The 13,983-nt window shown below is 42.9% G+C and overlaps 1 protein-coding gene across 1 annotated transcript in view; it reads right to left on the bottom strand.

Moving 5' to 3' along the window:
* Positions 1–447: 447 nt before the first annotated feature.
* CPLX1 (complexin 1) overlaps positions 448–13,983 on the bottom strand; it is a 265,911-nt gene continuing 252,375 nt past the window's right edge. Inside the window, exon 3 of the mRNA XM_025192398.1 lies at positions 448–810. Coding sequence (XP_025048183.1) covers positions 613–810 — 198 coding nt within the window. The 3' untranslated portion in view covers positions 448–612. The remainder of the gene's footprint in view (positions 811–13,983) is intronic.

Raw genomic sequence — 13,983 nt, 5'->3', positions numbered from 1 at the left:
CTCAGACCTTCTACAACTTTAAGAACAGTGTTAGAGGGAGGAATTACACATGGTTCAATTTCCAAATTATCTCTTATTTATGAGGATTATGGAATGAAACAGAAAACGTGTGTTGCATTGGGTATGAAGACATCCCTTGTTATGAGAGATGCGCTCCACAATGAACAACCAGGTGGCCCAATCAAATCTCATATTATAATAATAATAATAATAATAATTAAAGAAAACAAAAAAGCCACTGTTCACTCATAGTGAATGCTCCTTCCTGCTTTTGATGGAAACAAACGTGAAACTGTTCCTTTTCTCTGCTTAATGTACAGTTGCCTTATTTAACATACATAGTACTATGGCTTATAATAAAAGTTGTGTAGACTGCAGCTCATTAATCTTTACATCCATTCAGAGGCATCTACTGGATGTGACTATATACAAAATAGGAATGGGATGGAATCTGGAAGGGGTGGGCCTGGAGAGTTCAGGGAAGGGAATTATAGTGCGTGAAAAGAAGGGAAGATAGGGTTGCGTGATGTGTGTGGCAAGATTGTAAATTCCCATTTGACAATGAGAAATCCATTGCTTTACTGTTCATGACAGTCTGACAGTCTGCAATCATTACTTCTTAAACATGTCTTGAAGAGGCCCAGGTAGATATTTGATGACTGTGTCTAGAATGCTTTCCTCTTCCTCTTCCTCTTCATCTCCACAGCCTGGAGGTATGGCCTTCTTTGGACGTGTCAGACTTCCTTCAGCATTTGCTTCCAGTGCAGCCTGAGCCTCAGCTTCCCTTTCTTCCTTCTTCTTTATCCCATACTGCAGGAGGAAAGAACAGACTGTCAAGACATTCATCAAACAGAACAGCGGTGTGCTGAGAGTATGGATGGGGGTGGGAGGAGAAGGAGGGAAGAAGATCGTCAAATGTTGACATTTGTTCTTACAAGGATCCTGGCTCACCACAGTGTATAGCGTTAAATAATCATGAACCTTTACATAAGAGCCCATTTTCAAATGTCATGTCAGTCCTGATGTCAAAAAAACCTGAGATGCCATGGAAATAGAACTGTACTTCATACTCCTGTGACATAAGGATAGTTATAAGCAAATTCCTATTCCTTCTGCAAGGAGAAAAATATGCTATAAAAGAAAACTCCTGCTTAGGTGCCATCTATTGCACTGATGGTTAGGCCACTGACCAGGATGAAGCAAGGATTTTTTTTATACCTTTAACACTTTTGAATGGCATTTCATATGATTCCCTCTCAGCTTTGCTTTGCTTCAGTGAAAGCCAATGAGAATTTTCCCACTGAATTAGACCAGAACTAAACATTTTAAAATCTGGCCCTACAGGCCTACACATTCAGCTGAGAAGACGTGAGAGCGCTGAATCAGGATGTTCTGTACGAGAACACTACAGAGTCTGTTCTAGATTTAACAGCAACAAACCTTCCTTGTCTCTTCATGAGACACACTGTAGTTTTGGAGTGCTTTTTTCTGTACGAAATATTCTAAACTAGTGACTGGGACAAAGTGGTATTTCTAGCTTGCACTCTGAACAGGGGTCAAAAGGGACCAGAATGGAGGTTTTTGTGGAAGATTTTGGATTTAATGTCTATTATATAGTTGTCTGTGACTACATGGACTGGACTTGGTGATCTACCAAGTCCTACCTTGTCTATAGTCCTAGCGTAAGACTTTATTTTGAATCACAGGTCCAGGCAGATACAAAACTTCACAAGGAAAATAATTAATGAACAGGGAAACAACAAACAAACAGAACCCCCAAAACAAATGGATGGGTGACTTGGCTGTAAATGATGAAGTTTTAGATTTTCCAAGTGGAAGAGATTGTGTATTTCATTGTTGCCCTGTTCTTTAATCACAAATTATACAGAGAGACCTTTCAGCCCAAAGTATGTCCTGTTGGAAGCTACAGACTCAATGGTCACAAAAAGCTTTGGCAGTATTATGTATTCTGTATTTACCTGAATCCAAGACAACTTAGCATTTACAATGACCCTGTGATAATTAAATTCTATTTATAATGAATTATAAATTAATTTGAACTTTCCTTGTACGAATCTAATTATTAAAGGGTCATCCTAAATTCATCCCCCAACAACTGTATCAGGGAAAATAGCAGTGGAGGGCAAGGGGCCAGACCCCTGCCCCTTGCCCCCCTCCATGACTGTGTATGCCCTCCTGCCTCCTGCCCCCAATATGACCTTCCCCCTACTCCTTGACCCTTGTGCCTGTACCTGCCTCCCTGCTGCCCTGCCTATCTCCCCGCAATGGCTGACCTCCCTGCCACTTGCCTCCAATCTACCCTGCCATTTACCTCCATAGCATGTGCCTCCTGTCCCTTGCCCTCTCTGTGCCCATGCTTGCCCCCTTCTGCCTGTACTTGATGCCTCTGCCTGCCCCTCCTGCTCTATGCTCCCCCTATCATCTGCCGCCTGCCTGCTGCTTACTTTCCGCAGTAGCTTTGGCTTTGGGGCAATCAGCAATTGCAGCCCTGGCGCTGGACCTGAGCCAGCCCAGCCAGGTAGAAGCAGTGGTGACAGCTCTGGGCCTGAAGGTGGGGCCAGATTTGGAGCTGAAAAGAAACCTCATGCTCCTCCCCCAAACTTGCAATCTCCCCCACATTCCCTGTCGCCAGCCACATAAGCCACCCTGCCACTAAACCACCACCTGTCCCAGGCCATTTGTCAAATCTAAAATAGGCATTTTTCCCCCCATGTTGACTGGGGGTGGGTGGAGGACTTATCTTGGATTCAAGGAAGTACGCTAAATCTGATTCATGCTGTGTGTGCTAAAACATGCTTAAGCTTCCAGGTAAAATGGATATCTGAGATTTGCTACTCCCACTGATCATTCAAGCCATAAAACTCATGTTTACATGGGCAACAGAATCTTATTCTATGGTTATTTTATTAAAGAATGCTAACATTTAATAAAGGAATGTAAGATCTACAAGACTGAATCAGACTGGAGTACCAGTAATACCCTATGGCAGCTCTGACCATGGTCAGCACTGGCACCACGTGGAAAGGTTCTGGATTCAAAGTTCTAAGTTTGGCTTATCTCAAGCACAACATTTTTTACATCAGCACTCCCAATTTCTTGTCTCTCTTTACATCTTTCAATAAGTTTTCAAGCATTAGTCTTCCTTGCATAAGAGCTTAATCACATTTCAGTCTGTTGTGGTATCAAAAAAGCATTTAAACTAAAACAGTTACATATATACTTACATTACCAAAAATACCCTTAAGCCATTCTTGCCTGCTTGCAATCATTTCAATTTAGCCAAATTAAGGAGGCGCTTCATGAAAAAAAGGTTAGGGGGTTAGATTTTCTACAGAATGACTTGTCAGTCTGCTCTGAAAGTAATTTTTTGTAAGAATTCTTCAATTGCACCAATATTCTAATTAAAGTACTGAAAGCAATTAAGATTACATTCAATATATCAGATCCACAGGTAACTAAGTACCCTGAACCTCTGTAAAGGCCAGAAAAACACTTTGCAAGAATAAGTGTTTTTGAAAAGAAAATTACATGGGATTTCAGAGAGATCAAAGGATTACACTGGTACACAGTACTCAATATTTTCTTGGTATCATTAGTGCAGTGCTGCTGAATAGGCATACCGCAGATGCTCTTTTCATGATTTGCTCTTTTTATTTCTCCCATTATGAAAAGCCAGAGTAATTTACCTGTAATGCCAACAATTCCTCTCCATTCTGCGACAAACCCTTGACTCTGAAGTATTACAGGTCTCAACAAGAATCTGATAAACACTTTAATTCAAGAAAAGTTTTCCTGATTTTTCTCCCTGCCACCACAAAGTTTTCAGTGACAGGCTGAAAAGATTAATACAATAGGCTAGAACAAACCTTGAAGTCCAGTTAATTTCAAATGCCAACCCCATTCTGTGTGCATTTGGGACATTTGTCTCATTATATTATGGCCATTTGATACCAAACACCATTATAAAATCCTTCATTCAAATTCACTGACATTTCATGGAAACGAAGATATTTAAGATAAATTATTCTTTAGTTAGGCAAGTTGTTGCCTCAAGTGGACTTGAGTGTGGAAGGGAAATTCTGTTAATTGGAGCAGACTGCGTTGAAGAGAGAGTGATTCATTTTGCTACATGAGAATTGTTTTTTCTGCTACTTTAAATTAACTCCTCCTAGAGAGTCACAGGCACATGTCACTTCTTAATCCACAGTACAATGCATCCATAATGTTTGGCTTGCCACCCAAAGGAGAAGACAATAACAATAGATTTTTTTTTATATGGCACTTTCAAACTCTAGATGTCAATGTCTTTTCAAAAGAAAGGAAAGTACAATTATCTCTAGATTACAGATGAAGTCAGTGATACAGTGATGTGAATCGCTGGACTGTGGGCACATCTACACAAGATGTTTAATGCACAGTAGACTAATTCTACTGCACATTAATGTGCACAGCAAAAACTATGCTAATACCTTAATGCACAGTAGTATTAGTTTACTGTGCATTAAGCATCACACATAAAGTGTGCAATCACACTAATGCGCACTACGGCAGCCTACTGTGCATTTATTTAGTATTTGATTATACAAGTACTACATTTTATGCACAGTAGGCACTGTGCATTAATAAACCTGTAGATGTGCCCTGCATGTGGTAAGTGATTGCATCATGGAACACAGATGTTTTGTTGCACATCACACTGTAGCTGATGGTTCACAATTCCAGTATAAAACCTGTTTTTATAGATTTTTTCTTGTTGTGTGAATCAAACATTTTTTATATAAAGAAGAAATAGAAAACTCAAATTCTCTTGTGGGCAGTTATGAGACATCAAAAAGGTTCACCGTTAGGTTTTCAGTTCACCACCATAAAACTCTACTGCTGGAACTACTACCATTCTATTTCCTCCCCACCAGGAGCTTGAGTTTCAAAGTCAGTGAGCACTTCCATCCCCTGTTGACTCCAAACACTAGTATATGGAATCAGGACACTGTGCCATTGTTAACAGGCAGACAACTGGACAGTGACTACCTATTAACCATTATTTGATTTAGCTCCATTGCCTTTTCAGCCAACAGAAATGCGGTTGACAATAACAATCACAAGGTACTGCATAGAAAAAAAAAAATCTTGTGGCATGAAATGCAGAGGGAAAAGAAACAGGAAGGTAGGGGGAGAAATGGTTTCTGCTTATTGTGAAGTATGTATGGGAGAAAGAAATAAACCACATGGCCATCTGCCAGATATGACCCAGGATTACAGCTGGCCAATAATTTCTCAATACCTTCTTTTTAAAAATGGCTGGCAACCAAACTAATATCTTTGTATGGAATGCTTTTGAAGAAATAATGGAATGGAGGGGAATGAAAATACATAGAAACATTTTGTTTTGATTTTTTCAGAATATAATGCTTCATTTTGAAATGTGAAACATTTTGTTTCAACGTATTTTACATGAAACTTTTCCACTTTTTTTAAAATGAAATTTTCCTTTAAAAGAGACCAGGATTATTTTTAATCAATTCGATTTTAGTTTGTTCCAAACTGATTTCTTCTCAGCCTCTATTTTTTTTTGGTAAGGCACAGAACTGGAAAAAAATTTGCCGTTCTCCCAGATCTAGAATGGTGCTCAAATGTGGAAGCAGTGGACATGTCTATACATGAATTTACATGTGCCTAAACATAATGCGCCTTACCCCAATGCGCATTACGGTGCCTTAACGCAGCTTTTGTGGCCTACCTTGCTCAGCACCCTGGACAGCTCCCCTCCCAGCCCAGCTCTAATCTGCTCCCCCTGTTCCTCCTTCCCCACCACATGAGAGTGGTGATGGCCGGAAGGAAAAGTGGCGGCACTTTGCAGCTGCTGGTGTCTCTCCTGCCCCAGAGGCAATGCAGCCCCTGCAGTGGTGGGATGCCTCACTGCCGGCCCAGGATTTGGGCGCTCTCAGGCAGGCTGGGATTACGTCCCACAGCAATGCCCAGTCTGGCTTTCCCAGCTCCAGCCACCATACTGGATAAACACCCAGCTTCCCACCCACCGGACACTCCTGGGGGCTCTGCTGGGCTCAGTGCTGGCAGGCTGGGCTCAAGACAGGCGGGGGTTTGGTGCAGTCCCAACCTGCCTGCTGGCTCGGTGGAAGACGCAGCGCTGGCTTCTAAGGGTGCCTGAATTTCGGGCTGGCAGTGAGGCATCCTGCCACCGCAGGGTTTGCATTGCCTGGCCAGCCAGCCTGCTCCTCTGTTTTAAGGCAGAAGAGACACCAGGGGCTGCAAAAGCACCCACTGCTTTTCCTTCTGTCCAGCGCTGACTCATAATGTGGGGCCCCATGGGCTCTGTGGCAGCCAGCACAGCTGACCTAGTGTTAAGGCGCAGTACAGCATCTACATGTGGGTTATGGCACCTTAACTAATCAGGCCTAAACTGCATGCCTGCTTTATGCAATTTACTCAATGATTCCATCTGCAGGTGAATGACTTCAGTATACTGGTTTGGTGTCAGTCACAGTATAATAATACAACATGTAACATTTCTATGTGCATTTCTCTTCCAAGGCATGCTTTTGTCTTGACAAATATAAGATGTGAGATAATACCTTTTAAAACATATTATCTCTTCTTGCCTCATCCTTGAATTGCAGCTTCAGTAAAACATCTTAGAAACATTGGTACACAAGACTGGAAGGGGCTTTGGGGCAATCAAGTCTAGGGCCCTGCATTCACAAACAAATGTTTACACAAGGAATTTTGAAAATCACCTCTTCTGTGCCTTACATACAAGACACAATACCCAAAACACCAACAGCACTCTATAATGTACCATAGATAAAAGTAAGAGAGATGAGAGCACTGTCAATGACCTGCTACTACAGCAACAGGGAAATTGTTTATTAATGGATGGCTGGAAAATCCTAGGAAAAGGACTGTGAGCCATGTTACACAGGAAGGCAAGAACTCTCATAGTTTATGTCAATCTGGCCTAAGGGGAAAACTTCTTCCTGACACCAAATTTGGCACCCTCATCAAACAACTCCAATCTTAACTGTAGCCAGTAGCCCAAGGCTTCAGAAGAAGGTGGGGAAAGAAAAACAAACCAGGAGCCAGTGGAAAGGAAAAAAATGGAGTACTCACTGCAACAATGATCCAGCAAAAACCCTTAGGCATGGGATTACCAGACACCTTCCACACACACAGTGTATGGACACTTGGCTCCTCCTCTCCCTTTTCCTTTAATCTTGATCTCTAGATTAAGCTCATCTGACAACACAAATTCAACTACTACCTTTAAATTGGCAAGTCTCAGATCTCTTTCTTTACTCCACATCCATCCCCTTCTATCTACATGAAAATCTGTCCCCACTAAAATCTCTCAGGTATTGTCCAGCCATAGACTCAAGCTTAACATGGCTAAAGCCCAGCATTTCTTTTTTCCCCCCCTAAGCCATGTTAGTGACCTCCACATCCTGCATGACACTTAGCCGCATCCTGCATGACACTTAGCCCCAGAGCCTGATTATCATTGTGACTGCAACATCTCTCTGGAATTTTCAGCCCAAGGTTACTTTTCAGTATTTCAGATTCTGCCTGCATAATATTTTTTAAGATAAGACCTCTTCTATCTGTCCACACAGGTAACACTTCTGTCTAGGTTGTCATTGTCTCATATTTTGATTACTGCAACACCCTTCTCCTGGCTTTGACAAATGCAGTCCTGCCCAATTTATGTCAATCCAGAATGCTGCTGTAAAGATCATTTTCCTGTCTTGATCAGACTTTTTTTTTTTGGGGGGGGGGGGGGAGGAGGTAGAAGGGGGTTTTGTCCTATAGGTGAAGCTACATGCCACAGGGATGATTAATAAAGCAGTATTGGGCAAAATATATTTTCCAGAATTAAATTAAAAGCTATATTTCTTCTTAAGAAACAGAGTGATTTCTTGACTTTATATCACCCTCCTTTCTTTTATGTTCTGTTGTAACTTTCCCTTTTCAGGGGCAGGAGTGAAATTTCCCAGATGACAGTGCTTCTCTAGGGAAAGTAAAAGTCACTCAGACAACCTGGCTGATTTTTTTAGTAGATGTAAAAGACTCAGGAAGTGATCTTGATCATTCAAGCCCTGTGCTGCCAGTCTCAATACTTGTGTCATAGACAAGAAATTGTGTTTCAGGTTGTTTCTAGAAGGCTGAGAGAAGTTAAGTTTATTGAGCAATATTGTGTCAAGTTCTTATTTTCCTGGTAAATTTACATCAAATTATCAGTGCCTTTTTATAGCTTGTGCTGGATGATACAAGAGCATGTAATGTAATATACTACAGCAGTTACTATGTTGCAGCAGTTCCCAAACTCTGACAGATTGGGCACCACCAATTTAAAACAATACAACCTTAAGTACCACCATAAAATGTTTCAGTTCAACCTTTAGTACCACCAGCAAATTTTTGTCATATACAGTCATTATAATAAATGTGTTAACGCGTACCACTGACAGGTTGACAGTGTACCAATGGTGGTACACATACCACAGATTGGGAACTGCTGCTATACTGGATTTAAAAAAAAAAAACGATTAACTTTTAACTGCTAATCTAAAATCATCATATTTGTGCAGTTGATATCAATTCCATTTGGTGTCTCAAAAATCAGGGTGATCTATCCCTATTACTACATTTATGCTTTTGCTGAGATTGGGATTCAGCTGTATTAGATGCATCATATACATATAATGAGAGACAGTCCCTGCTGAAAAGATCTTATAATCTAAGTATTCATGGCAGGCACAGATAAAGGTACTTTCTGCTCTCTGCAATGTCAAGTGGTTTGGGTTCTGGTCTGGGATATGTGAGATCTGATCATAGGTTTCTGCTCCACCACAACCTATCGATACGACCATAGGCAAGTTGCTTAAGCCCATGACAGTACCTCTGAGGATCAGTTCATTGTTTCACAGAGGTTTTTAGAGAACAGGCATGCTTTAAAATGAGGGGAGGCTCTCGGATATTATGGTAATGGGAGCTAGTTCAGCATCCAAGACAGAATCCCCAACCTGGATATGTGGATAAGGGCAGGGAGGGACAGGAGATAGGGAGACCCAAGGTTATACCCTAACACCCACCTACTAGCCACTTGTCATTGAAATCTACACATTAAAGCAGCTCTAGCACTGTTACAGAGCATAGTAACAACCAGGAGCCCAGCTGTCTCCTGGAATCAGGCTCTGCCGTAGAGGACAGTGGCATCCATTCATGGGCTGAGAGACAGTCACAGTTGGGCCCTAATTCAGAATGTATCAGTGTTTTGTTACTGGAAAGACTACATGAAGCAAATTAGTCATCCGGTCTTTGTAGAAAGAACAACTGATAGATCTTACATTCTGCTGATCAATCCAGAGAAAATACCGCCTTGATACTTCCCTCGGTATTTACAAGGACATCATAGAAAACATTGTCATTAAACTAATGTATTTTAGGCTCATAAAACAAAGCAAAGGCTGCTGAAAGACATGAAAAAACCCAGTGCTTTACTGGAAGGGGAAGCATGTTAGTTTGACCTGGTGCCCCAGCGTCTGTATAGATCACGTGCTTCAGCGGGGCTTTTTGGTGCTTTTATCTAAGGTTGATTCAATCAGCTATTACACAAGCACTAAAAAGCCCCAATGAAGCATGCAATTTATACAGACATTGGGTGAGCCAGGTCTAATGTGATGCCTCTGCTGGGCATGTGCTGCGCTCGGTGCAGGGCCGTGCTGAGCTTAAAGTGCTGGGGTGGTTTTCACATCTGTAAGCAGCCACCATATCTCCAGGGTGGTATAAATCTTGGGGAAAATTGCTATTTAACTCCTGACAGAGTTTCATGGAAGACAAAAGGTGATTAGGAACAGTCAGCATATATTCACCAAGAGCAAGGCGTGCCTTACCAACCTGATTGCCTTCTATGATGAGATGAATGGCTCTGTGGATGTGGGGAGAGCAGTGGATGTGATATACCTTAACTTTAGCAAGGCTTTTGATATGGTCTCCCACAAGATTCTCACAAGCAAGCCAATGACATACAGGTTAGATGAATGATCTGTAAGGTGGATACAAAACTGGCTGGACCATTGGGGTTGGAGGGTAGTAGTCAATGGTTTGATGTCTAGTTGGCAGCCAGTACCAAGTGGAGTGCCCCAGAGGTTGGTCCTCAGGCCAGTTTTTTTCAATATTTTCATCAATGACCTGAAAGATGGGGTGGAGTGCAGCCTTAGCAATTTTCCAGACAGTGGCAAACTGTGGGGAGTAGTAGATATGCTAGAGGGTAGGGTTAAGACTCAGAGAAACCTAGACAAACTGGAGGACTGGATGAAAAGAAATCTGCTGAGATTCAATAAGGACAAGTCCAAAGTCCTGCACTTAGGATGGAACAATCCCATGCACCAAAACAGTCTGGGAACCAAATGGGTAAACAGCTGCTCTGCAAAAAAGGACCTGGGGGTTACAGTGGAAAATAAGCTGAATATGAACCAAGAGTGTGCCCTTGTTGCCAAAAAGGCTATTGGCATGCTGGGTTGCATTAGTAAGGGCATTGCCAGCAGACTGTGGGAAGTGATTATTCCCCTGGATTCAGCATTGGTGAGGCCACATTTGAAGTATTGTGCCCCACTACAGAAAGGATGTAGACAAATTTGAAAGAGTCCAGTGGAAGGCAATGAAAATAATTAGGGGGTTGAGGCACATGACTTATGACGGCAGGCTGAGCAAACTGGGCTTATTTAGCCTGGAGAAAAGAAGACAGAGAGGGGATTTAATAGCAGCCTTCAACTACCTGAAGGGTGGTTCCAAAAAGGATGGAGCTACCAGTGGTGCCAGTGGTGGCAGATGACAGAACAAAAATCAAAGGTCTCAAGTTGCAGCAAGGGAAGTTTAGGTTCGATATTAAGAAGAACTTTCTCACTAGGAGGGTAGTAAACCACTAGAAGAGGTTACCCAGAAAGGGTATGGAGTCTCTACCCTTGGAGGTTTTTTAGCCCCAGCTAGACAAAACCTTGGGTGGGATAATATAGTTGGGGACAGTCCTGTTTTGAGCTGGGGTTGGACTAGATGACCTTCTGAGGTCCCTTCTAAACTTAATTTTCTATGATGACTACAAAAGCAAAATATTTTGAGCATGAATTACAAAACCAACTGAGCTCTATGAAGAGTTAACTTGTGATTTTCTCTCAGGTTATTCCAAAGTCAACATACCTCTGTGCTCAGGGTCTGATCATGTATAAGCAAGAAGGGCTATGAATTCTATATATGTAAAGGGGTTAGTCCATCTGTCTGTCCGTCTGCCCGTAATGGCCTTGGAGCACTCTGATTGGCTGTCTCGGCAGTCAATCACAATGCTTACTGAAACAACAACAGACAGACACACTCAGCGGAGCACCTCCATGACAGTGAGGGCGGAGAGGACAGAGCAGAGGGGCGAGGCCAGCACTGCGCCACTACTATGCTACATTGCTGCCGCCTCCAAAGAGCAGAGCCAGGGGAGGGGAGAGGTCACCACTTGAAGGTGGTGGCGGTGCAGGGTGCTGGCAGAGGGGGATGGAGGGGATGGCAGGGCAAGCTTTCCCCCTCCCCACTTGCTGGGAGGAGGTGGCTGGACGTGGAGCAGTGGCAGCACGGGGGGAGGGTGGGCGGGTGGGGTGCAGGGCCAGATGCAGAGCTGGGGTGGAGGGGTGGTGCCCAGCCAGACATAGAGCAGTGGCAGCACGGGCCGGGCCAGTGGCTGGTGGTGGCAGCTGTGTGCAAGCTCCCCCCACCCCCTGCTCCTGGGAGGCAGCAGCAGTGTGGTGTGGTGGCACGCGGTGCTCCATCCCCACCTATGTCCCCCCTCATCATTCTTGATGGGTTATTCGCTAGTACATATATAAATTACTGGTGGACGAAAGGGGCATTGGGTTAATTCTCAGCAGCTGTTCTGTAGTAATAACCTATGTATATACTCTTACCCCATGGGGAGAGAGAAAAGGGGTAAAATTCTATTATTTAGCTTTCACTTACCACAGGACAGAATGCAAACTGACACTTTTCATGAATCAGCTGCCCTCTTTTTCACATAGTAAATTATTTGTATGTCCTTGGACTGCCCATGTGGCAAAAGTTTTCAAGATCAGGCTCATACAGAATTCTGCATCCCCTTCTTATGCTGAAAAATGTGCCAGTTCTACATTCCTTCTTCCCCCAATTATTTAGCTGGTTTAATAAACGATATCACATCTATGCAAAGAACCTTGTCTGCCTACATCCTTAGACCAACATGGCTACAACCAACAACCCTAAAGTTATGGAAAATGTCATTTTCTGACCTAAAAAATGTTCTAATATTGTTTAACCCTCTTGCTCTCAAAACATGAAGAAATTGTTACCCACTCAAAGGAACAGGGGTAATGCACTTTCCTTTTCTCCCATACAAGGGATTCAGACTGTTGGTAGTAGTCCAGGGGGCACAGCCAATGCTATCTTTCCTGCATAGCTGGACAGAGAGCAGGTGAGGCTGTCACAATGAGAGAGCACAGCTGACCCCATTCAGAGAAGGGAGGAAACTGTATTAGTTATAGGACTGACATGGATTGCTCCCCAGCTGGAGCAATGGCAGGAGCTGGGATCCGACCATTACATTCACCCACCTTGGTGTGATCTAGGGACATGATGCTATGCCCTATTCTTTATTCAAAAGGCACAAAACCACAACTCCCTGCTGTATTTTCAAATAACATTCAAAGTTTCCACAGCTCCCCCTCTATAATATAGCATAACATGTAGGTACCTGCAAGTAAATTACATTTTCCCACTATACAACTTCCCTGATAAAAAGAACAACTTTGAACAACCTCCCTCATAAAAACAAAAAAAGAAAATGCCATTTTTGATCAAATAAAAACTGAAAAGGGAGATTCTTAAATCATTTCCTCTTGTTTAATTTCACTTAGCAGGTGCTTTAGATTTTTTCCCCCTTCTACCAAAATGACTGCTACCTCTGTTGACATCTTCCTGTTGTGATTATGAATTCTGCTGACAACAAGCACATTGTTCATATTGAAATAAAAATGCACATGTATATGCCTTACTGCACAGTAACACTGTGTGTGGACTGACTTGGGACTAACTTTAGTCTCAAGTCAGTCCACACACAGTGTTAATGTGCTTTAATGCCTACATGTGTAGATGCCAGCCTATTCCTGCTTACTGCGCAGTAAATTTAAGCTGGCATAAATGCACATCTAAACACACTCACTGTCTCCAACATTTTGGATCTGATTTTTCTTAGGGAAGGCTGAAGGAGCTAGGCATGTCCGGCTTGCGGAAAAGGCACTTAAGAGGTAACATGATCGCAGTCTTCAAACACTTGAAGAGCTGCCATAAGAGGGAAAACACCTTTCTTCTTTTGCTACACAGAGTAGGACATGGACCAATGGCTTGAAGTTTCAGCAAAGTAGGTTTAAATTGGATATCAGGACAAAAAAAACTTCTTTACTGTTAGAACAGTAAGGCAGTGGAACAGACTGCCTAGGGAAATTGTCAAGGTGTTCAACAAGAGGTTAGATAGCCACTTGTTGTGAATGATCTAGGTGTAGTTATGCCTCTGTTCTGCTATAGTATTTTCCATGATTCTGGGCTTTGCTGGTTTCTGTAGGGGGGTCAGGAGGGGAATTCCTCCTCCCCCCCCCCCCCCCCCCCAGCCCCTCCCTTTGCTGCTACACATTAAGGGTTTTCTTTAGCCTTCCTTTTTTAGTCATGGCTTTTGACTGCCAAAGCTCCTGCTGGGACTTTAACTTGGAGGCTCCTGCCTAGAGGGTCTTGCCCCTCCACTCAGAGTCAGACCAATGGCCAAATTTGGGGTCAGGAAGGAATTTTACCTCATGGCCATTTTGGTATGGACTGTGAGACATTTCACTTTCCTGTATAGCTTGGGGCAGGAAGGCCACGTGCCCCTGAAGGCTGGGGGGGAGGGGT

Source organism: Alligator sinensis, unplaced genomic scaffold (assembly GCF_000455745.1).
Source record: "Alligator sinensis unplaced genomic scaffold, ASM45574v1 scaffold1117_1, whole genome shotgun sequence".
Classification (NCBI taxonomy): Eukaryota; Metazoa; Chordata; order Crocodylia; family Alligatoridae; genus Alligator; species Alligator sinensis.
Note: the sequence above shows the minus strand (reverse complement) of the source record. Positions and strands in the feature narration are given on the sequence as shown.